The sequence below is a fragment of the Dermacentor andersoni genome, chromosome 2 (assembly GCF_023375885.2).
Source record: "Dermacentor andersoni chromosome 2, qqDerAnde1_hic_scaffold, whole genome shotgun sequence".
NCBI lineage: Eukaryota > Metazoa > Arthropoda > Arachnida > Ixodida > Ixodidae > Dermacentor > Dermacentor andersoni.
In genome coordinates, this window is record NC_092815.1 from 43,997,855 (window position 1) to 44,023,469 (window position 25,615).

Consider the following 25,615-nt stretch of genomic DNA (forward strand, 5'->3'; position numbering starts at 1 on the left):
GTAGATGAGCCATATGTAAAAATACTGGAAGATATCTATAGCGGCTCCACAGCCACCGTAGTCCTCCACAAAGAAAGCAACAAAATCCCTATAAGGAAAGGCGTCAGACAGGGAGATACGATATCTCCAATGCTATTCACAGCATGTTTACAGGAGGTATTCAGAGGCCTGGAGTGGGAAGAATTGGGGATAAAAGTTGATGGAGAATACCTTAGCAACTTGCGATTCGCTGATGATATTGCCTTGCTTAGTAACTCAGGAGACCAATTGCAATGCATGCTCACTGACCTGGAGAGACAAAGCAGAAGGGTGGGTCTGAAAATTAATCTGCAGAAAACTAAAGTACTGTTTAACAGTCTCGGAAGAGAACAGCAGTTTACGATAGGTAGCGAAACACTGGAAGTGGTAAGGGAATACATCTACTTAGGGCAGGTAGTGACCACGGATCCGGATCATGAGACTGAAATAACCAGAAGAATAAGAATGGGTTGGGGTGCGTTTGGCAGGCATTCTCAAATCATGAACAGTAGGTTGCCACTATCCCTCAAAAGGAAAGTGTACAACAGCTGTGTGTTACCAGTACTCACATATGGGGCAGAAACCTGGAGGCTTACGAAAAGGGTTCTGCTGAAATTGAGAACGACGCAACGAGCTATGGAAAGAAGAATGATGGGTGTAACGTTAAGGGATAAGAAAAGAGCAGATTGGGTGAGGCAACAAACGCGGGTAAACGACATCTTAGTTGAAATCAAGAAAAAGAAATGGGCATGGGCCGGACATGTAATGAGGAGGGAAGATAACCGATGGTCACTAAGAGCTACGGACTGGATTCCAAGAGAAGGGAAGCGTAGCAGGGGGCGGCAGAAAGTTAGGTGGGCAGATGACATTAAGACGTTTGCAGGGACAACATGGCCACAATTAGTACATGACCGGGGCAGTTGGAGAAGTATGGGAGAGGCCTTTGCCCTGCAGTGGGCGTAACTAGGCTGATGATGATGATGAGCTGGAATCATCCTGCTAGCGTCAAACACCTCTTAGTTCTACATCCTTAAGGTCTGTTTGGTACAGGCGGAAAACTAAAGTAAGGATGAAGGAAAGGAAGTAGAAATAGAGCGAGAGACATCGCTTTACCTAAAACTGGTGAGATTAAGTGTAGTAGCAGATTTAACATGCTACCGCAGGTTTCCAAAAACATTGACTAAAGAGCACAAGAACTCACGGAAGGCGAAAGGAGGCGTGCGTATTGAAAATTTAGCCACTAATTGGGTCCTGTTTCTTATCCCATTGAGACACAAGTGCTCACTAAATGAAGGCTCCTCGACTATTGTCAGGTAGAATTCGCTTATTTCATGCCTGAGTTTGTCGCTGAATTCAAGCAGCCCGCTGTCACCAACCCCCCTCCCCACACACACCCACGACTTCCAATAGTACTTGCATAAAAAGTACGAAATCCGCCGTTTTCCTCGTTTCAGGAGCGGCGAATCAGCAGTGCCGGCTTCGGCGAACAGCACGCGCTTGTGCGGTGGCGTCCCCTGGCGGCCGAAGTCGACCGTTCTAGCGGGCGAGAGAGAGAAAGAAGCAGAGACGCGAGGGTGAGTGCGAAGCCGGTCGAAGACGCGCTTTGCAGGGCAGGGCTTCGCTTCCACTTGTTGACGGGTGGCCGCCGGTGCGAGATGTGGCCCTTCCCGAATCTCGCCGCTTCGACCTCGCCGCCGCCGTCCCCTTCGACGACGCTCATCGGCACCGGAGCGACGCCGTCGCCTCAGCTGCTCCAAACTTCCTCGCCACTCCAAACTGCGCTCCCTTCATACTGAGAGAGAAGAAAGATAAACACAGCGCTGCGCTCCCTTCCCTTCGACTAGCTTTCCCACCGCTGTGCGCGTCCCTGGGTGCGTGTTCGTGCGGATCTCACTTTTGGGAGTTTCGCTTTCGGGTTCTCGCCCTGTCGCGAGAAACAGTGCGTGCGTGGTCGACGTTCTCAACTGTGTGTGCAACTCCCGGAGCGGACGTTTCTTTCCCATTTGCTCTTCTTTTCTTTCGGCAAAAGGGCGCTCTGTTACTGCGTGATAGGTTTTATTATTTTTTTTTATCGTGCTCCCGACCAACACACTGGATACCGCTGCAATGAGTGATACGAGAAACCGCTGGCGGGCCTGGATTCTGGGCTCCGCGCTCTGTGTCCTCCTGCTGCGCGGACCTCGGCCCGGGATAGCCTACGAAGGTGAGCGCCGTCTAATTCTTCCACTCTCTATAGTTGCGCGTCTTTTATAAGCGGCCGCTTTCGTAAGCTTCTTCGAGACCGAAACGTTCTCCAAGTTTGTTTCTTTAGGCGCGCTTAAACTCTTCGCCGAATAAGTGATGCAGAGAAGTCATCTGCAATAACAGTTGCGCTGTCACGGATCGTATAGAGTCGTACACAGAAACTCTTTTCCTTTCCTCCAAACTAGTGACATGGAGACTGCTGGGGAAAAAGGAATACATCAGCACGGCCCTTGTCTCAAATTATTCATTCTTTTTTTAAAATGAAGAATGGGGCTGACAGATCGAGTAGCACACTGTGGTACAAAGGTTATAAAGCAACGTCTGGGAAAATATAGACATAAGGTGCGTTGACTGAACTCAGGCTCGCGGGGAAAATTAAGCAGATTAGATAAACTTCCTTGGGTTGAAGTAAAAATTGGCTAATGTCATTACTAGCATATTTAACTGGCGAATTGGGAACGCTCTGGCAATGCATAGAAAGTCAGGAAACTCAGCATTAAGGCTGTATTACAAGTATAAGTGGGGTAAAACACTCATAAACTGGCTTTGCCACGGCCGCCGAAGCGGTGTTGCTACACATATTAAAAAAATGTAGTACATTTTCCTAAAAATATAGTAAAAAAATCAGTTGATTGTTTATGCTTTATAACAAATATATCAAACGAAATTTCTGCCGGCACGGGTCCGGTGCCGGTTGCAGATTTCGCAGAAGACAGTAGAAAATTATAAAGAAGTTGTAGATCTTGTTACAGTTTCCCGGTAAGACGTCGAAAAATAAGTTGAATGGGAATCTAATTATCACTTAATCCCTAAAAAAAATGAAAGAAGTCGTAGAGAGAGAAAAGAATGAGAGGTAAGGCATGGAGGCCAACCAGACGATCGTCCGATTTGCTACCCTACACTGTCGCTAAGGGAAAAGGGGAATAGAAAAAGGAAGAGAGTGAACACTCAGTGCACGTGGGAGGACGCACTGGGACACCAGCATAAGCGGTCTCTAAATCTGATACATTTCAATAGAAAAAGGACACAGCGCAAGAACGACAGCGACACGAGAGAGCGACACGCGCACGCCGCTGACTTAGAACAGTTTATTCATGAAGCCATGAAAGAATAAATATATAGGCTGCTACCATGTGCAATGTTGAATGGCCGGCAGGAAACCTCGAGCATCATTTGCAATGCTGATAATGATAGCCGCACGCCTACAGAGCACGTGGAACGCTTGCCATTCAAACCCTGTCAAGATACGCCATTTCCCGAGATAAAAGTGCAATCGAAGGAGATCTAACGCATGCTTAAATGATCTTCTCAGGGAGCACCCTAATAATATGTACAACACGGTACAGGGCCATCAGGGTATTCATTGCCGCGAACACGGGTGTAAGCCTTACTTGGAAGAAATCGAAGGGCTGGCTAAACATAGTTTGCAGCTGACACGTGAAATCATTGAGGCAGACTTCATTAGAAAGTTTGATAGCTGGTACGTCAGTTCTCCTTCGATTGCACTTTCACCTCGAGAAATGGCGTATCTTGACAGGGTTCGAATGGCAAACATTCCGTGGGTTCTGTAGGCACGTGGCTATCATTATCAGCATTGCAAATGATGCTCCAGGTTTTCCGCCGATCATTCACACATTGGACATGGTAGCAGCCTATATATTTGTGCCTTCATTGCTTCATGAATAAGCTGTTCTAAGTCAGCGCTTTACGCTTGTCGTTCTCTCGTGTCCCTGTCTTATTTGCGCTGTGTCCTTTCTCCAATGAATCGTCAACAAGCCCAAGCTTCCACGCTAAGGTACATTTCAAGTACCGCACTGGCGCACGAATCGAAAGAAATCAGTAGAAATACTGATAAATGAGTAGCTGTGGCAAGACTGAAATGCAGCTTGCACTAAAGCTTAGTCGATGTCTTACGTGTCATCAGTAGTGCTACAAATTTAATATTTCTTGATGAATAGCTGTGCCTGAAGTTGTTTAATAAGACTGCCTACGAGTTTGGGTCAGTACTTCACGCTTAATAGCTATTTCCAGCAGAACTCTCATGTAGAGTAAGTAGTTGTTACGAGAACGGTCATCGAGCCAAATATTTCTCATAGATTTCATTTTTTTTTGTAACGCTTTCTACTCAGCAGTTCTTTACATTTGCCAATTATATCAACATCTTTCTCTGTCTACTACACATCGATGTATGCAGCAGCTTAATTGATCCGCAGTTCGTATTAACAAATACTGAATATTAGAACAGCATAAGAAAAATTTGGGAGGGAGTTTCGCGCGAGTGCTAAGAATTCCGCTTGATTTAAGGAACCAGTGCGATTATAGATGCAGTTATATATTTTTGGGTTACTCTACAGGCTTCGTGTAGATTATTCAACAGAATATGAACCGAAACGAGTATCCGATGTGTTTGCTAGGTTCCGTCACGCCAAAAATCAGCACTATGGCGAAAGCAAGGCTAAATTCACCAAACTGTACGGTAATGAAAAGAAATAAATAACGGAGTCCAAGGTATTAAAGCAGCGTTGTCTTCTAACGCGTTGCTTTATCTACCTACTTCAATTCATCTATTTCGCTTTTCTTTTAACTGTTTCTGTCAGCAATGATTTCATACATCGAGTTTCACATGGGATGCTTCGCTCTAACATTGCACAGCAGTTGAGATGATGTGTACATGTATATCCGGATCTGACATTCTTGCTTTAGAATTCTCTGCAAAGAAAGAAAATGTTTTTTTTTTTTTTTTCTGTACACTTTCTGGAAGAGGAGTCAACAGAAGCAATATTCGTTTCGTAAACTTCATTTCAAGCTCTTCAAACTTAAAGTACGTTGATCCTAAATGCGCGTAGAAATTGCACGCAATGAAGTGAACTATTTCTTTCATGAATACCTCATCACCCTCTTTTGGCGCTAACGGTACTCGATCATGCCAAGACATGCCAAGTTGCAATCACTTGGATGTGGTGCCCCTAGCAAAATCGTGGGCGCAGAGCTTCGTGTTAAACGTGTTCTGAAAGAAGCGCTTTGCTGGCGATAGGCCCCGATACGTTGTTTCTTACATTTCTGTGATCCCTGTCTATCAGTCTGTATCATCGCCCACTGACAGCGACGAGCAGTGAGGCGAAGCTCAAACCCTAGCAGGGCTTTTCACATAGCATTTTGTTCAGTTTTGTTTATTGTGTGGTAAGGCACCATTCAGAGTCTTCTTTTTACATTATTGCTGTAACTTTGCCGTTCATTCTTGTGTTTTAAAGTACGACACTGCAAATTTACGTGCAAAAAAAAAAAAAGAACTGCTATACCTCACGTAACGTTAACGGCCAACGACTCCGGCCCCTTAAGATTTGTCATAGGATGTGTGCTAGCTCAGGCTAAATGAACGCTGACCACAATCTAGAGTGGCGCTCAGTTCCCCATAATTCAAATAAGGATCAATTTCCGCATAAATCGGGCATAGATTACGTACAACTCTACATTTCCCATCATTGTTTTAAGCGTATGGAATGGTTATCACCAACTTTAACCATTGTATCATATTATAAACGGATTCTTTTGAAACGAGTGAAATATAAAGTGTCTCGGCTACTTCATCTCGGTCTCTTCTAAATTGAAAAAAAAATTATCAGTGATAAACTAAATAAATAAAATTAGGCTATTAGTTAAGGTAACCATAACAAAGATGATAATGTATCCACGTAGGGTTTGATCACCATGTGGACAAACGCGAGTACTAAATTTCAACAAATGGATTTAGCGCTTCAGTATATTGGCTTGCTATTAAGGCCGAATCTCTGCGCTCATCTCGAATACTACTGCATGCGCTAGGCGAATCAAAGTTGCTAAATGGGCCACGAACGTGCTCGCTTACTTTCAACTGGTTTACGAGTGCAGCACGCCATAGCGTTTTCAAAACGCTGTACGCAGTCAGCGACGGCAGGTCGCTGCGAGGTGGTGCATTCACACATAACCATCGCGATCGGAGTTACGCACGCGGCACGAGAAGAAGCGGAAACAGACGATGAACAGAGACCGACCGACGGGCGAAGCTCGCAGAGCCATGCCCTTCCGGCACGCACGCTCGTCTTAATGCACCCTGTATACATATCTATCGCGGCCAATTGGCCAAACGACCGCCAGACAGGGCCGCAAAAGCCGCACAGGAAACCGTCTCGCGACGCGCCATACCACATAAACCGCGCCGCGTCGATCGGAGGCCTCAAACAAAGGGGGGCCTTCCTCGAGCGCTCGCCATTCGCGTTCGGGAAACGGGCTCCTTCCAGTGTCGAAGCCGCCGTCACTGCCACCAGTCACGTCAGGGGCAACCCATTACAAGGCGCGGACGTGCGTGGCGCATTTCCCACACGAGCCGCGTGTACGCTTCGCTGGGCTTCCCGAGAAGTATGGGGGGGGGGGGGGGGGGGCTCCACTGTAATGCTTGTCTCCCCGTGTTTTATTTTATTCCAATACGTATGTAGCACCTATTGCTTTTCTTTTTCTTTTTCCCTCTTCTTTTCTTTGACTTGCTTCGCCATTTGTTCTTTCGTATGCACCGCGCCGCTATATAGCTTCAAGGGCGGTGGTTTTACTACTCGTTGCAACCGGCGATGCTCGCGGACAACGCACGACCGCTCAGATTACTCGACGCGACTCCGCCGCGCGCCGATACACTGCTCGTATAAACGGGCGCGTCAGATAAGAGGATCGTCGGAATACGTTTGTTGGCACGCCCGCGAGTCATGCGCAGCGTGAAATGCATTATATAAGCTGGTGGCGGTTGAAGGATTAATTGCACTTCGCGAACGTCTTATCTGGCGGCGCGGTTCACCTGGGGAATTAAAATGTGTCGCGCGGCTGGGCCACGTAACATTCACGTTGCGTAACTTCATCAGTGGAGCTGCGACGCATGACAGATTAATAGTTCTAACAGCGAAAGAGGGTGCATCATTGTTATATTCTTTGTTTCTTTTGGCTGAGGAGGAGGGGAGAAGGAGTGGCTCGAAGTCTGCGCTCCTAAGCATGCAAAGTTCGATGTGTCTGGGATCTCCTGAACGACTTGTCTCAGGGATAAGACAGCTGTACCACACAAGAACACAACAGGGATTCGATGTACTTTATTAGAGGCTGCTGGAACACTGTGATGTCAGTGGAAGTGATCGCGCCGACGAATCCGCCTAGTCTGCGCCCGACAGTGACAGATGCGTTTAAATTCCGCGCGCAAGAACAGACGCAGCAGCTGTACTTCGCACGGGATTGCACGCCGGCCTTGAAAAACTGAAGAAGTTTGCAAGAATAGTCACTTACATTCACTAGGTCCTGTCTAATAATCCATCTACTACCGAGGCTATACCAAAGTGTGAAGAAACTGTGCTGCACAGGGCTTGGTGTCGCGTTTACGTAGTCATACTGCCTTATAACCGGATGGGCCGACAGCTCTACTCGTGATACCCGCGGCTGCGATGAGACAATCGCACATCATCTGTGTGATTGTCATGTCTGTTGCATATTTTTGTGCCCCACGTTTTAGTAGGAAGGAATATGCAACGCACCGCGTTAGAGACACTGGACAGCCGGCCCTGTCGGAGCTCAATATACCCAGTAGTAGCGGAGTGGTCGCAGAGGACGTGTGCGCTAAATGCCGCCGAATTACCAGTTCACTCCATGTTATATATATATATATATATATATATATATATATATATATATATATATATATATATATATATGTGGTGTACGGGCCTGCAGCATGGGCTGTGATAGGGAAGTGGGCCTCATGAGAATTTTGTGCACAGTTTGGCATCTCATCGTGACGGCTTCCTATCTCTTTATATGCACTTTTTCCTGTGCTGGGTGGGAAAGCGTACTTTTTTTTCTGGTTGCCCTTTCTGCCTTTGTTTCGTTTCGCATCATCTCTATTCCTTTCTTTTTCTCTTCTTTCTTTCTGTGCAATGAAAGCGCGTCGAAATACGTTAAAGCAACATATGAATTTTTACATTCGCTCCTTGTTAAGTCCCCTGCTTTACAGCCTTTTCAGGCCGGAGATAAGACGTGAAGCTCGTCACGCTTCACACACCAGATATCCGTGCGCAACTTGATTACGCCTCTACTTTCGAAACAGTCAGCTGAAAAAATGGCGCCAAGGATATTGTATTTGTTTTCGTTAAAATACGTACTGAGGTCGTCCGTCCTTACTGTAGCCCAGAAAGCTTATAGGTTTTATGCGACAGCTTGTGACGAGAGATTAGTCAGGACTTGCGCATAGTGCCACAGGGAAATCTCCGTCAGAACCGCTACGTACTTAGGCGGCTTGCGCTAATTTGGAACGTGTATTGCGAGTGGGTGTGCATTCCATTTAACTTTAATGTTACTGTTATGTAGGCGACCAGTAAGGCACCGGCATTAGCACCGGTAGTTAGGCTCACTATTTGCAACAACCCGCGCATTTCAAGTTCCGGCAAATGTTTGCCGGCCAGGTCCAGGTAGTGGATACACCCCTCAGATCTTCATGGCTTCGACCTGTTCTGCCTGCTTTGCCGAATGTTTCCATAACAACGTTGTGCACTGCAATATATTCAGGATAGCGTCAGAGACGAGACAATTCCCAGTGAACATTAATGCCGATGTCCTGCAAACGTCGATACATCATTTTCCCGCCAGCATTCGCCTTCCGCATGTGGTCAAGATTTTTGGATGAACAACAGCCTTGCAGTGCAACCGCGTGCATAATTGTTTTCTAAATCATTGACTTCCTAAGAAGCCAACTCAAGAAGCATATACTACAAGTTACAGCCAAAACTCGTATTCGTAAGGACCATTACAAGTTTCCTTCAAACAACCCACTCTGTGTGTTTAACTTGACCCAAGTTTGTTCTATTCTGTGCTTGACTCGATGTGTGTTCCTGTGAACTTATTCCGCGTTTTCTTCTGCGCTTTGATTTTAGTGATGTTACTTTGCTTTACGATTGGGTGAACTTCACTTGACTTTAGGAGTAAGTGTCTCTTTGACTGACTTCTTCCTGCCTGCGGCGGTCATTAATTCCAATTTTATTTATTGACGAGTAGCAGGTGCAAATTAAAGGTCCAGACATCTTTCAAATACCACATAATAAAAGAAAACACCTATACCTCCTCTAGCCATTGTAAGGTGCAGCCTCCGCTGAAGAAAACGGTTTCAGGGCCCATCGCGGCTGTTCTCTTGCGGGCAGCTCCCGCGGAATTCCAGATGCAGAGAGTGCGGAGAAAAAGGGAGCGCGGGGAGTGTGAGGTTCGAATTCAAGGCGAGAAGCTCGCCTGAAGGCGCTATGAATGACGCCCGAAAAGAGCGACGCTTGGCGCGCCGCTCCTTCTGTGTGGTTTGTCTGGGAGCAGTGTCACGCGCAGCTGTGTTTGGAATGCGTCGGCTCAGATGTTTGTGGATGGCAGCAGAGCAGTCTTCGCTCTCCAGTCGCGGCAGGCGTGAAGAAGAGCGCAGGATGGAAAGGTTGTGGCGTGCGGGAGAGGGCTGCCTCCAGACAGGGCTTTCGTGCGTCTCTTTTCCTTTACACGAAGCTCTTGTGGCGCCCGAGTTGCCAGGCACTCTGGAGCTCGAACTGAGGTTCGCGGTGCGACTACAGACCTTGCAAGACTAACCGGAATTCTGAGTCGCATTAAGGGGAGTCCTGAGGCGGAAACCTTTCTGCCACCTCTGATTACGTGCGTTGATAGCCCTGCAGCATCCCGAGTTGTAACGCATAACTGTGGAACAGGACTGTTGGGGGGCAGGGGGGGAGGGTGAGGGGGGTTGAGGAAAGGTAATTTGCCCTTTGGAATGCGCTTCGTTGGGGATTGTGCACTAGCTTTCTCAACACCCCTTACGTATTTTTTTGTCCCTCTCCTTCACTACACCCCCTCCTTCCTCCCCACGTGTACGCTAGCAAAGTGAACTGTCTCGTTAACCTTCTTGTCTTTCTCCTTTCCTTCTCGCTCTCTTTCTTTTTCGCTCTCGATGATGTGAGGTAGAATCAGCAGGATTAAATCACTGCATGCACAGATTTTACCGTGTTTCGTGCAGTGTTTTGTGCAGGTGCAGAACAATACGCTTTGTTTAATGCCACCCCAAAAGCCAAAAGGGCTGATAACATACGCTGACTGACGCGAGACACTAGGAGCTATATGAGCTATAGCTTCGTAATTTCTCTCCTAATACAGCGCGGACCTTAACACAATTTCACACCTATTATCGCAGCCCTTTAGAAAATCCGGGTTTCTCGGGGTGCCTGCGGATAACCTTGTCTTACATAATCTTGCATTACTGTCTACGACACTGCGCTGTTGATCATCCCGAATAGCGATGTGTTACACGATTCGATTTGCTTAGTAGTGATAACTCGTCAAGGACGTAAATATACACTGACGGAGATTAGGATACTGGGTTCATGCGCCGTTGTTCCTGCAGTGTAAATCCGCATTCAAAGTTGCTAAAGCTAAGTAATATCTACAACATCAGCTTGTTTTACCAAGACAGACCTAAAATAAACATGAGACTAACGTATTCACCTGTCCGTGTATATTGAGATGCAATGTCGCTCTTACTCAGCCAGAACTAATGGGTAACTGCTACTGCGAAACAACTGCTATGTAAACCTTAACTGCAATACATATATGTCGGACTGTTCTCAGCGTACACCTCACCACACCATTTTCCCCTTGAAATCACCTTCGTCCACCTGCCATCGCTGCGTGAACGTCTTATTGTCTGCAGTCCCATGATTTGCAGCGTGCATTTCAGCGTAGCTTGTGAACGGCGTATGTATAAACATTAAATCTGCATGAAATTAAAGTTATGACCCGTGCGGTGCATAAACGTAAACGTTGTGTGATATTACACATTGTGTTCGATTAAAGTAAGAACTATTGCGCACAATGTATTTGGAATTATAGCATTTTATTCACCGTTTCGCGAAAACTTTGTTCAGACAGATTCAAGCGTGTGCGTTGGATCCGCATAACTTATCCATCTATTTTTTATCCAAGGAGTCTGCATATATCATATTATAGTTAACCTTGATTATTCCTAACATGTAATTACATACCAGTTAAAGGAACTTCCTGTGGTGTGGAATATACAAAAAGACGGATACCGGAACATCAGGAAAGTCGAGCAGTGGTAACTGAAGTCATCTGGCATGCATGCAACTAAGCGCGTCATAGCATCCCTGCGAAGCCAAAGACTGGAAAGCATCAACCAAACCAAAACAAAACTACGGGCAACGACCTGCAAAGAATTGAAGGAGCACCGAGACGAAATAGCATTAGCTATGCAAATGAGGCTCTTGACTCGAGCTACACTACTTGGGAAAAAAAAGAAAGAAAGCAAACGTCGCACTCGAAATAAAATCCAGCGCTGCACTCTTAGTTTAGCGGATTCTTTTTTGCGTGTCATTACCCTATATTACATATTCAGCTCCTCAAATGTGTACCGGAACCTTTCTTTCTTTTTCTCTCTATCACACTAACCAAACTCTTTTGTCACTTTGAAGTTCGTGCCGCCCAGAGCACGGTAAAGGACGCGAAGAAAAGTTTACATTATCGAAAATTTTGCGCTCAACTTAATTAAAGATTAAGCCATGTTCTGCGCGAGGAACCAGGTTGTGAGCACCGCTGTGCTTTTGTTAGCGGTCCACGCACGAGCGGTTTGAATGTTGATACAAGCAGTTTTGAAAACACTCGCTAACTTTGTTTTCCGTTACTGTTTGCACGTTAAAGCACCTGGAATGAACGCATGAGTGCCTGTTAAATTTGCGATAAGCATACCATGCGTCATTCGTTAAAAAAGTAAGTGCTTTCTATATGCCACTATGTTAGGAGTTAAGAATGACAATGCAGATGAAAAGGGCCGACATTTAAAGGAAGTGTAAGGGTGTTCAGGTTGCAAAAAAATACATAGCGTGAGACAATGAACAAAAACATAGTAATGGATCACATGAACAGTCATGTCAGTTCGTTTTTGAATTGCTTTATTTTATTATACCGGGATCCTCAAGAATAAAAAAATGGGTAACCTTTAATAGCTTTTCATGCAAAATAAGCGAATATAACTTCAAAGTCATACTGTCTTTAGTGAGGTTACTAGGATTGCTTCAACACCGCTACATCGTTAAAACTGAGTTTATTCTGGTCTTATTCTTTTTTGCTACTGAGCAGTTTCTTGGCAAGGAAATTGGTTACTACTAGAGAATGCCACATCTGCGACGTTATGAGTCCACCTCAACTATCCAATAAATTAAGTGTAAGTGGTTGAACAGATCTATTCGTTTCGTCGTGACATGCTGCCGATTAAACACCTTTAGGTAAGTGTGCGTGCATTGCATTGCCGAACCACTAGGCTCTCATGCATTTTCCGGTTTATATATATATATATATATATATATATATATATATATATATATATATATATATATATATATATATATATATATATATATATATATATATGTATATATATATATATATATATATATATATATATATATATATATACATAGAAAGGGTGTTTCAGCGAACCAGTGCCCAATATTAATGACAGAAACACACGTGCAACGCCTGTCGAATTGCCGCAGTATTGTTCTGAGCTATATGGAGCACATCATGATATTTGTTTCAATCCGCCAATGTATCTAATTAACAAAGATTGCTTAAGTAACTTTTTGAATATTAACTCTGACGAAAGACCCACAAAACTTGTAGCGCTTATTCAGAGACACCGGATGATTTCATCTATGCTAAGATAACTTCCCTGTGTAATGTTCTTCCGGCGTTAATTTAAAGAGTGCAAAAATAAAATTCATGTACCTAATGACTGCCGGCTAACGCGCCGTGCTTTTAGTGCCCCCACATCTAAGCTGAACAATTTAGCAAAGGCTGCTCCTCGTACAGAGATCCATTAAACACTCGTAGCACCTATGTTGATTTTTTTAATATTTTGGCCAAGTTAGCTGAGATACCCTTTATATATATATATATATACAATTTGTCCCCGCTCTTCTTTCCGTCTTTACTTGCCCCTTCCCCTTCCCCTAATGCAGGGTAGCAAACCGGAGGCTTTAACTCTGGTTAACCTCCTCCCTTTCTCTCTCTCTTTCTCTCTCTCTCTCTCTCTCTCTCTCTCTATATATATATATATATATATATATATATATATATATATATATATATATATGCACACACGCACACAATTGATCACTGCGTCCCACCGAACAGAACGATATTAGAACACATTCTCTGCCTTTCTAGTGTCGTATATTGTAACGTACTAACAGTGTCGTTGTTGGTTTCTCTCTGTTTCTATATGTAGCTATTTGGTGCTTGTCATATTTTATGCTTATAATCTCTAGCTGTTATGAATTTACCTGCCATTTATTGTCTCTCAGTTCACTCGTAAACATTTTTCGTGTCGGGGTTTCATTTGTTTATGCATGCTGGAAGTTTATTCTTTTCGCGTCATTACCTTTTAGTTCACAACTATTGCGCCATTTCTGAGTAAATATATTATGAACCATGTCTGATTTGAGCTGATTTCAATAGCTTAGGCGCTGGCTGATAAAGTTGGCTTCGCCGCAAATAGACTTCTTTTGCGGCGAAGCCAGATGTGCGGAATAAGTGTCCAAATTGTGTTTCGTACGTGACGATTCTTTTTTCAATTTGAATAAAGATTCCCATTCACAAAGTAAAATTTTAAAAAACAGCAGAAGAAAGAATTGCGATATTCAAGTGCAAAAGAGCGACATTTCGTAGGTTCTATCAATCACTACGGATACTGTTTCATGCAGATGAATCGGAGCAACCACGTGAGCATTATTTGTGGACGAGCAGCGTCGAGTGCGATTTCATGCGTAAGGTGTGCGCAGTTTGCACTTAAACACAGTGTACAGGATGCACTTCAATCAAATTAATGATCAAGAACATGAAATTCATGAATGGCAGTTTACACATCTTCATGATGCCATCTCTCCCAGTATCTGACGAAAGGATTGCACAGAATGTAGATTTCAGCCTTTCCTGTACTGCCCGATTTAAGTGGACTTATGCACAATGCAGGTATGCGACGAAGGCTGTCCTTTTCTTTCATTCGCCTACTTATTTTACAGGTGCGCTGCCCAATTTTAGGCTTATCTAGCGAAGCACTATAACCGAGCATATTGCCCAGGTATAGTGACGTACGTCGAGGGTTTATTCTAGTGCCTCCCATACCAAGATATACAAGATGAACAGAAAAAAAACAGAAGCTTTTCGAAAACGGCGCTGACGCAGCTTATCTTTCATGACAGGAATATTGCAAAAATAGCGAGCACAACAAATAAGTTGATTCGTAAGAAATGAAATGAAATGAGGCGTAACCCGAAAGAAGTGGTAGCTAGCGCTGAAACGCGCCAACGTCGCATGCTACATCGACTATATCGACATGCATAATGTAGAAGATCGATGCCTAGGTGACAGCAAAACAATACGTAGCAATGATAGTTGATTCTGTATGTACCTGTACATGCCTTTGAGCGCAAAAGTAAAAAAAAAATGAATAAATCAAGTTCCTGAGATTTGTGATTTGTATAGGTACCAACAACCCCTGTTTTCATCGCTATAGCTTCCTTTATTTTTTGTTTACTCTTGCTGAAAACAAAAATTCTCGTTTTTGTTGTTTCTTTCTTTACGTGGAGGAATACAAAACAGGAATACGGTAGCACGAGTGCCACATTCTAGTCCTCTCAAACAGGGCTGCGTTTTCCGAGATTTGTCGCGGAGGACACCGCTGCGTGGATAAGTAGGATTCAACGAGTAAAATTGGTTGTATGAACCCTGAACACTATGTTCAGTGAAGTGTACATACACGCTTCCTCGGGTGGAAAACTTACTAGATCAGCACGTTCACTCAGCGACCCCTTATGCTTTATAGTTAACAGCCACGCTAAAATAAACAGTCGGCCTAATCTACGCTGTCGACGTTTTCCCTTATCGCAATAACTGCCAGCCGTCCTCACTTTACCTCACTTTACCCTATCCCCTATCAGAATTCGTAGGTATATGAATTCGTAAGAATTCGTTGCTTCGAATGGCTTCGTGAATATGCGCGAATGCTCGCGGACGATCAAAGTACTGCAAAGAAACCTCGAACTTGTGCATGTTACCAGAGCCAGTCACTGACCAATACTAGAATATAAATAAAAAATTCCAATAAATAAATGTATTTTCTTGATAAGCTGTTGAATATGCATGCCACGTTCCTCGCCACCAAACACAAGAGCGGTGTGTGTGCGAGAGAGGACAGGCTGCGTCTCATAATGTGCAAGTGAGTCAGCGCGCGGGCAAGAGCGAGCAAATGAGTATGGTGCTGGCGCTGCCTTGTAAAGCATCGCACCGTTGCAGCGCAGTCACCAGCTTAACTGTTGCGAAGTGCTATATAAAAAAGAAAAACGAAAGCACGTACGATTTCTTTTTCTCTCTCTTTTTTTTTTTTTTTTGCTGCAGCAAGCTTTTGAAGCTGCCACGTGTCTTCGCAGTTAGGTACGCGAAAGTACCGCACATTTTTAGCAGAGCCTCTCTGTTTACTGTACGTGTGCGGAAATTGACAAAACGGCGCAGCTCGGCTGTCAAAAACCTATCAAGTGTCCCCAGATGGCTAGTTTATTATTGGTGTTCCTGGGCCTAATGCGCGGAATTTTCCGCGCTTCGTTTTTCTATTTTTGCTTGCGGCTCGATGGAAACGCTGCGACACAATATTTCTGATATGCATATTTCATGTTGAATATTTAGAGTGCGTGCCTTTCTCTCTTTCTTCCTTTATTGCGGTAGCATTTACATGGAGACTCTAAGCGAATTTTTGCCGTCGTTGTCACCATCGCCGTCGCCGTGAGGTTGTATATATATGCTGTGCCATGCTATTTGACATGCGGTGTATGCGGGTTATTTGCCACATCATTCTATCACTAAAGTGGCAGCCCACAGACAAATGTCTTGGAACAAAACAACGACAACGCATGCCTTTTATCTTAAGACTTCTCAGTCTTAAATATTCAAATTGCGAAACAATAACAGAGCTCAAACCTGAAAAATGGTGTAATTTTATTGGCGCGGCTATGCACAACCTCCGGGGTCGGCCTAGCAATGAGGTTTGAATATCCGCGATACGAAAAAATGGTGGTAAAGTCGCCAAGAAACACGTTGGCTTTAATTAATAAACGTAAATGAAGTTGTCCGATGGCAGGATTCAAAAATAGGGCAACCCCTAACACAACAGCTCGTTTTTACTTAGCTTACCTTTACATCAAATCATACTGCCACTACAGCTACGAGTCTTATACTTCGTACAATATTATAACGTGTCGCTATCGCATACTCTCATGTTCATTAGATGACTGCAGCGAAATCGTTTTCCCTTTTTTGTGAGACAAAATATTTTCTAAAGTAATAAGATAAAGATGTCGAAGTGCATAGCTTTCTGAGCACGTTTGCCCTTTATGTGACACGTTTTTGGCCACCGCAAATGTTTGAGTCTTCCATAAATTTTCGAAATAAATCTGAGAAAGTCCCCTCAAATCGCAAACTTGTCTTCCGGAATCAAATTTATTACTCATTTCGGCGAAAGGAGTCAGGGCTGAAAGCAGTCCAAGTTTTAGTCCCTTGCAGCGCGCGCTCTGAACTTCGCTTCAGTAACAACCTACGTCCTTGTTGTAATACGGTAAGGACGTCGCGCAATTCGATGAGTTTGCCTTGGTGAATGCAGCGCAGCGCAGGCAAAGGATGCTGCAGTCCAGGCGCGGCGGTTATTCAAGCGATTATGCGCTCGCCTGCAGGAAAACTGGAGTGGTAACGAGGCGGCGAGCATAGATTACCGAATCGGGCGTCCACGGTAAGGACGAAAGAGGCCGAATTAGTCGGAAATTATTTTTTTTTTTCTCATGTTTCGGCCAGCACTCCAATTTACTCTCACGCTCGTCGCCATTACCTGTCGGCACCAGAGCAGACGCAACAGGGCAAATAACTGGAGAGGGAAAGTTAAGGGGCGGCGAAGCGACACGCTTGGCGAGCCGTGGTATGAGCTCGTAAATGGCGGCGGCGGGTACTCGAACGTGGCTGGCGGCGGCAGCTGGCGCAGCGATAAAGTGCGGGACATGAAAGAAATGCGACTCCGTGTTACCGAGAGTGGACACAACAGTGCGTTTCATAGATGTTCGCTAAACCCAAACGACACCCGGAGGTTTCACAGCAGCGAGGAGTAGCTAGTTGCAGCGCATGTGGTCAGGCTCGGTCCAATCTGTATGCGCATGCGCATACGCACCAATGCAACCCGCGAGAAAAAGTTCCCAACGTCAACTATCTTGCGTGGTCGTTAGCTGTAATAGCTGCGACGTGAGCGGGTATCACGCGCTTTCTCGAAGAAAGTTAAGGAGAACAAAAAAAAAAAAAAAGAACGGAAAGGGGGTAGGGGAAGCAAAGACAAGAATGAAGGAAATGAATTAAGTAGTACGTTTGGAGAAACTACTGTTGGCTCGCCTTCAGATGAGAGCCGCACCGGGTTTTTCGGATATATCTAATTCTGTCTTCATTTTTTTTTTCTTTTATCCGTTCGTTAACATTTTGGGAACGGTTCTTTTAATTCGTTTTCCAACCGTACCATCTCGGGCCAAACGAGATCTTCGCACTCACACGAGCTTGTAGAGCGACCGCCTACAACTATTTCAGATAGCGAAGAAAAGCAATCCGAATTTGTTAGGTTATTTTTCTGCTCTCGCTGTTTTCTCTTTTTCCCCGGGGCAGTAGTTACACAAGGGAAGAACAGCTGGGAGCACGGTTCCACCACTGTGCATAGTAGGCACTCCGGGCTCTGCGCCTGTAAATATTCACATTCCTGGGAACGAGGTATTCCTGCTCGTGCGCTCTTCAATAAAGTCTTTCACCGAACGCTTGAGGGAACAAGCTGCAAAGTGTATGGCACATGGCGGTAAAACATGCAAAGCACGAAGCCAATAATAGAAACCAATATACATCAGGCAGTAGGTCGCCTTTGGCTATACGGAGGTAATAAAGCTTTCTCGTTCCTGCCGAGAGGCTGTCTTTTAAACAGCGCGATTTTGCTCCTGTTTGCGAGTGAAAGCATATGCCAATTTAGTTTTTGTTCTTTTAATATCTCTTTCTGTGCAAGGTATTGACTAGCGAAATATGAGATATGTTTTCTGCCGCCGACACTCTCATTTTTTTTTACTTCGTTCTATTTTCAGAATTGGTGTTCTATTTCTTCACAAAAAAGTATAGCTGGTGTTTGTTTTCTTTGTTTTTTCTATTGTTATTATCACACTCGCTTAACGGATAAACACTGCGTAAATGGAACAGCTCACACATTTTCATATTGTTTATACCTTAGAAACTTCGTGATCCTTAGTACCAGTTATACAAGCTATAGTGACAGCAAGCGCACATATTAATTTTTTCACACTTCTAGGTGGTTCACATGCACAAATACAGCACTATCATCGGTGCCAGGAGACACGAAGAATGAACCTACGACAAATCTGAAAGCTGTCAAGAGAGCACACATTTTTTTTCAGTATCTAGTGCCTGGCTCTCTAAAAAATTGGTGATGAACTACACCACAGTAATCGTCAATTTCGTAGATGAAATTTGCCTTAAGAGAAAGCTTTAACTAGGGTGCTCCTATCTAAATACATGTAAAAGGAGAATTCCTTTCTCTCGGCAGCCACTGCACCAAACGTGGCGATGTGTGTTGTATTAAAAAGATAAACTTAAAATCTAGTGACTGCTGGTTCCGAATTTTTTATTTAGGTCGCCAATGTTTTATAAATAAGTGGCAAAAATACAAGTTTTTCAGAAAAGACACTATCAAGATTACAACGCTGTAACTCAGCAATGAAAAATGATATTACAATTATGTGAATTCCATCTAATAGTATATCTAAAGCGAAGGAAATTGAAATGTACACATGAACCGCCAGAAATCTAGTAATATCGTATACAGCTTTTGTGGAACCCTTGTACACAACGTAACGAATTCACGTAAGATATTAAATGACACACCAAATTTGTCCGCTTTCAATGATCTAGCGGATGCTTTTTTACAGAACTGCGATATCTGTTTTTGGTGCAGAGCTACTAATTTAAAAATTCGTGCTTCTATATTTTTCAAACTTCCGAATTGTCGAAAATCTTTTTAACAGAATTCAGGCCATAAGTCGAAATTCCACTATCAAAAGTCTCTAGAACTTAACGTTCTCTCTCAAATGCAACAAATGTCATTAGAATCGGTCCATGGGTTATCTCAGAAAAGCGTTTCTTTTTTTCGTTTTACATGTATTTGAATAGGCCGCGTCGGAGTTGGGCCCGAGGTAAAGCTTCCTCTCAAGTCCGCTTAGGCGCTGTGTGGGCATTCCCGAAAAACACTTATATCCCGGACAACGTTGCCATTACTTAACGGCAACTCAGAAAAGCACATAATCCGGACTTACTGCGTTACGTGGCCATGTTCCCCGTGAATTAAGCTAGAGCGTAGCCAGCTGACGAGTGTTTACACAGCTCAGCTTACCTCTACTGAGCGTGCAGTGGAACAAAGCGCAGTAAGGGAGCATCCAGGCAAGTGTACGCTTGAATGTAGGCTCAGTAAGCGGAGGGCACTGGTGGGAGCCTCTAGGGAGCACACAGCGAACCACTTGGTGGGTCGCGAAGGTGGCTTCCGGTGACGACGGGGGGAGTAAAACACACACACACACACACATACATACATTGTGCTCCCCGCAGATGGATTTATTTTTTCGGCGCTACGATAAGTTCAATTTGCCTCGTTAATGCTGCGTTTCGGCGCACCCACAAGGTTCCGCTCGCGCTGTGGCCCTACCTAGAGCATGGGCAGAGACCATAGCGCAATGTCCTTCATTTTGTGCAAACGATACCTTAAGCCCCAGGATCATACTAGGATGCAGTACTCATTCTGCGCCCGATAGTCCTTATGGAAGCATTCAAAACCATCAATGTTCTTTAAGACAGACAATAATTCGTAAAAGGTGCTTTTGCAAAAACATGTGGAACATCGCACGCCATTTATTGCGCAAGTTAAAGAAAAAAAAAAACTTGAGTTGTTCTTGAACCAAACAGAGCATCGCCACGTCTATTTTGTGCCTCAGAATGTTCGAGCTGTAATTTATACATGGCATGTAGGTCGGCTGCTATTGTTGTTAATAAGAAACTGCTGCTATACCACTACCCAAAAGAATTATTGGGATGAAATAAATTTCAGCTGTTATTCCGGACTTACCACCACGGAGTTGAAATAAGCACGTCGAAACATGGCAACTAAGTCGAGCGTCCATCTCATGTTGTTGCTCTTTTGAGAATAGCGCACTTGTGCGACCCCGGCTGCAAGTGTCTTAAAATCATTTTTTTGTTTCAGAAAAAATTGGCGCCTTTAAAATAATGAAAAATCTCGCTTGCTCTTGGAAGGCCAACTATTTGCCATCTTGCCATATGCTGCCTTTTATTTCTATTCTCTTAAGTAGAAATTCATATATATCATCAATAAAAAAAAACATTACCGTTCTGTTGTCTGTATGAATGACCAGAAGTGCATGTATGCGCTGCTCACGATTCTTCTTGAGGCTGCATTCTTTAATCACGTATTTCTCTCTGTTGCTCCGGAATCAATCAGATACCACCGCCAACGAGAGAGCTAGTGCATACGTATATTCGTCTCGATAAAATTTACGTTCCTCTAATGTGCCGGTGTTTTATGCGGCACATATGCTTATTAACAAGCCACGCACTGCGGTAAGTAGCCTCGTATAGCAAAGAAAACCGATATGCTCAGCCATCTGGTGCCATAAATGGGCTTCAGTTAGAGAAAAAAATTGACCGCCCTTCCACTACTCTGAAGAGGGGTGCAAGCGAAGCTCGGGATCCGCGACTCTTCGTTGTCGCAACGTCTCGGCTTCGTGCTCCTTCCCGACGAGGTCGGTGCGTCGACGACCAGCCCTTTCTCGAGCGAGTTCCCGGCGACGTTCATCAAACACCGCCTGTTCTCCGGCCGAACGCACGACGCGCAGCTAACCCATCGCAGCTTCGATAGTGTTCCGACGCGAGAAACACTCGTTACTCTCCCGTTACCTAGATGCGTGACTCCTATTGGCAGAGAGAATGACGTCAGTAGCGCGGCGGCGCAACAGGATTCTCCGTTCAAAGGATATATTGCTTTTCTTTTTTAATAGCAATCCGTGCACGTGTGCAGCTCGGAGAGCAGCTGTTTCTTTCTGTAGCGTTAAATCGCCGGCGCAGTCTAGCGTATACAACTTCGCCTGAAAAAGTTTGCGTGCAGCCGCGTCATGAAGAAATGAACACAATGTCACAGCGCTTACATCAAGCTCAGATACAACCAGTGGACGCAGTCTGTTTAACGCGGGCTGAGTTTAGACGCTGGTGCACTTGCGGATGGCGCAGGCGGTTTGCTTCTACGTTGTGCAAGAGGCCTGTGCTTTAAATGTCTAGCCATCTTGTAACAGCTGGGATAGCTAGTGTGTCGGCCGGCCGATTCGGAGAACATCGTGTAGCGTTTTACGATTAATGTTGCATCTTTCCAAGTACAACAGTTGGCTGAGTGCGCCGTCGAGGCGTAGTATTGCGCGAGTCTGCCATAAGAAGCCAACAAACAAAGACACCAAGGTCAACACAGCGGAAATTACCTTTACTTACTAATTGAAATAAATAAATTATAAATTATAAATTGAAAGTGAATCAATAAACAACTTGCCGCAGGTGGGGCACGATCCCACGTCTTCGCATTATGCGTGCGATGCTCTACCTATTGAGCGACTGTCATGTTACTATACTTCAGGAGATTTGTTTCTTGTGCTTTCTCTCAACTATGCACAAATGACGATGAAAATAAAGTTTGGTGAGCGTTGCTCGAAAGCATAGTAAAGAGAGTGGGATAACGGTCGAGTACTTCCACAGCTTGCGTATATGTGCGTCCTAGGTGAAAGCTCAACATGAGTTCAGGATGACCGTGTCTTAATACACCACTGCGGTAACATTTAAAAAAGCGAAGGCTCACCAGTAATAGCTGGCGAAGCTCTCATCCCGGATGCACTGCAAAAACAAGATAGGTTGCACATATAGGTCGACGAGAAAGTATACGTATGGAACAAATGGTGAATAATATTATTCACATAATTGCCAAGCACATTTTGAAAGCCAGCAAAGCTTTGCGACGTTGTTGCTGAAGCGGTTCCAAATTAAAAATACGTGCTTGTGAAAAGAGAAAAAAAACTTTCATATCTAATTGTGCACTCGCACAGTGTTTGATTCTTCTTTTCAAGTATAGGAAAGAACAAAATTTAATCTTCTAGATGCCCCTCCGAAAGACACATTCGAGGTAAATTGTGCGAACGTTCAATTGGAAACTGAAACTACGCTATAAACGAAACATGGCGCAGTTAGAATCCTTAGTGCTAGACAGAGGAAGCTGTCACAAAATTCGCAGACTCACATCCATGGGGTGCATACTAAACAAGGGGGGAAGACAAAAGATCATAGAGTTACGTCCCAGGATCCCGGCTTGACTTTGACGCTTTTCTTCATTAATGATTCCCCAACCGCTAGCTGCATAACAAGCTAACATGCACTGCAAGATGCCTGCGCTTCCCTCAAGCTTACCAAATTGATTTACTTACCGTGTTTTTATTGCTTGATTTTTTTATTTCGAATGAAGGCCAAGGAGACCCGCCACTCTGTCGTGTATAGTGGCATAGCGGCAAGAGTTAACTTTAAAAGAGCAAAGGAGGGCTGTAAGTTTCATAATGACGCCTGTCCCTGACGAATCATGAGGAGAAAGAGGAAGAAGGAACAATGAGCACGAGATGAGAAAGTGAAACGGGAACTACACAAGGGCCAGGTCGGTTGGAGGGGGGGCGGGTTTCGTTCGCGGTGGCTCGAATGAACGTGATTTATGCCGCAGACCAGAGAAACCCAATTAGAGAGCACCGCGTAGTAAAATGCAGAGTCATCTCCCTCACCCGCCCTCGCACCCCACCCAACGACGACGAAGGTCTTTTTCTCTTCCGACTTACCCCGGCCCCTTATATTCACGCAGTCTCGTTTGTCACCGGCGACTACATACGCGGTGTCAGGGAACGTCGCGTGATGTCGAGGCCACGGAGCAGAGGGGGCTGCGACCCCTTCCCGGTTGGGGCCCTGTAATTCGGCCCTAATTGCGTGCGCCGAGGCCTCGCCCGCCGCATGTGTGGGCAGGCGGGCGGGCGGGCGGGCGGGCGGGCGGGCGCGTAGCCGACGCAGACGTCCAATGTCCCTCGGGTCGGGAAAATTTCTTCCGTAAGGCTTCACGGCGTGCCCGCGTGACCCAGAAAGGTGGAAGTGAAAAAAGCTTGCATAAACCCCGCGCGACGGTACGCGTCGTTAAATTTTAATAAACGTGACATGCGGCGGAGTACGTGATCCGAATGGAAATGCGATTGTCTCCTAGCCTTAGCAAAGCGCGCGCTGCTACGTTGAGTCACGTAGTCGGCATGTTGCAGCGGTATAAATCTCGCTTTTAAAATGTTCGCATTGCTTTCTTTCTGGAGAACCAAGGTAAGACTAATGCGTAAATTTGGGCGATAAGATCAAGGGAAGAAATAGAGGGAAAAGAGGATAGGCGAACCTTGATAGGCGCCTTTCATTTATGGTCGGGCAAAGGACAGAACTGGAAAGGCGAAAAGCTCTGGAAGAGAACAAAAGACAGTGCGTGTGTGCACACAAACGAGATACCACTCGCGACGGAGTTCGGTGATCAAATGATGTAGTTGTTGGGAAGAACCGCAGCAGATTTGTAGTAGCTCTGATAGCTTTCCAAGCCCGAAGCCCTAAGACATGAAGTGCAGTGCGGAACTGAGCATTCGCGGTCTCGTATTCGCTATGCTGTGTGTTGTCTCGTGTGCCTTCTGGCGTCCATTCTGTTACGCCTGCGCTACAACAAACTAGACGATGTCCTACCAGCAACCACATATACACAACCTCGTCGACCTACCCACAGGTTCGCCACGATAGACCTACGCTGGAGGACAATGTCTTAACCCCCGTGGTGGCGTAGTGGCTTCGGCATTGAGCTGCAAAGCCCGAAGTCGCGGGATAAGATGCCGGCCACGTCGGCCGCATTTCGATGAAGGCGACATGCAAAAACACCCGTGTACCATGCATTGGGGCACGATAAAGATCCCAGGTGGTCAAAATTATTCCGAGTCCTCCACTACTCCGTACCTCATAATCAAATCTTGGAGTTGGCACGTAAAACCCCAGAACTAAATTTTTAATTGTCTTCCCCACTGGCCGTGCGTCTAGACCCTATCAATCTCTGAGAACCCTTTCTTCGATGTTTATGGGAAACTACTAATCTGGACTCCCTGTTTTGGTCCAAACCTTCTATCCACTGGTGTAATTTTGAGTGCAATTAGTACTATCCGCTACGCGTTGAGGGCTGCACTGTTTTTATTATCATTATTAATACTTGTATGAAAATAAAGGTAAGATATGCACTCACCCTATAGTTGTGACTGCTGGGCCTTTTCACCCATAGTAGTAGCAATAATAATAAAACATATTGTAAGAGAAAACAACGTCATATGGCCACAAACTCCAGAGCGTAGCCTTATAGACACTGAACATATAGAGATAAATGTTGAGGACAAGTTGCCCCAAAATGAGTCCCTAAATATACGCGTATGTAGAGTTCCATGCACACCCATCAGGCCTCGCTGGTATACTTCTTTGTATTTATCTCTCCCTCTTTAGCTGAACATGCGTGCCGTTCCCGTTTGCGTGCAGTGTGTAGCAGTCTGTCTATTGTGGTTCCATTTCAGTTATGTTACCCTTAATTCTTTTTCAATTTCTCTACAACTTTGTAGTTTGTATCACTCCTTCACTTGCTATCATTACTGTATTGCACTTATTACTACACTTATCATTACACTTATTGAAGAAGAGCTCGAGATCTTTTGCCCTTCCTGGTGTGAGTTGACGATCACTGATGCTCGTTTCTGTGCCCTTGCTTTTTTCTATGTTTCAGTATAGAAATAAAGAAAATGCAGACCAAACGCAATCTCGTACTTTATATAATGCGAAGCTTCTTCAAGTTAACGATGTAGCAGCAGTAGCGCATGACAGGAGCACAGCCTCGTCGCCTCTGGCTGTCGCAGGGGACGAGCTTCGTCTCCTGTGGGCGATGACGGAGGTGGTGTACTATGTTTGTTCAGGGTGAAATGTTGATGAGAGATGTAATCACAGTGAAGTACGACAGATATATAAAGATATTTAGGGCTTCATACCCTTTGTGTCA

At 44.8% G+C, this 25,615-nt stretch overlaps 1 protein-coding gene across 1 annotated transcript in view; it reads left to right on the top strand.

Moving 5' to 3' along the window:
- Positions 1 to 1,632: 1,632 nt before the first annotated feature.
- LOC126542374 (roundabout homolog 3-like) overlaps positions 1,633 to 25,615 on the top strand; it is a 261,562-nt gene continuing 237,579 nt past the window's right edge. Inside the window, exon 1 of the mRNA XM_050189427.3 lies at positions 1,633 to 2,221. Within this exon, the coding sequence (XP_050045384.1) occupies positions 2,125 to 2,221 (97 nt within the window). The 5' untranslated portion in view covers positions 1,633 to 2,124. The remainder of the gene's footprint in view (positions 2,222 to 25,615) is intronic.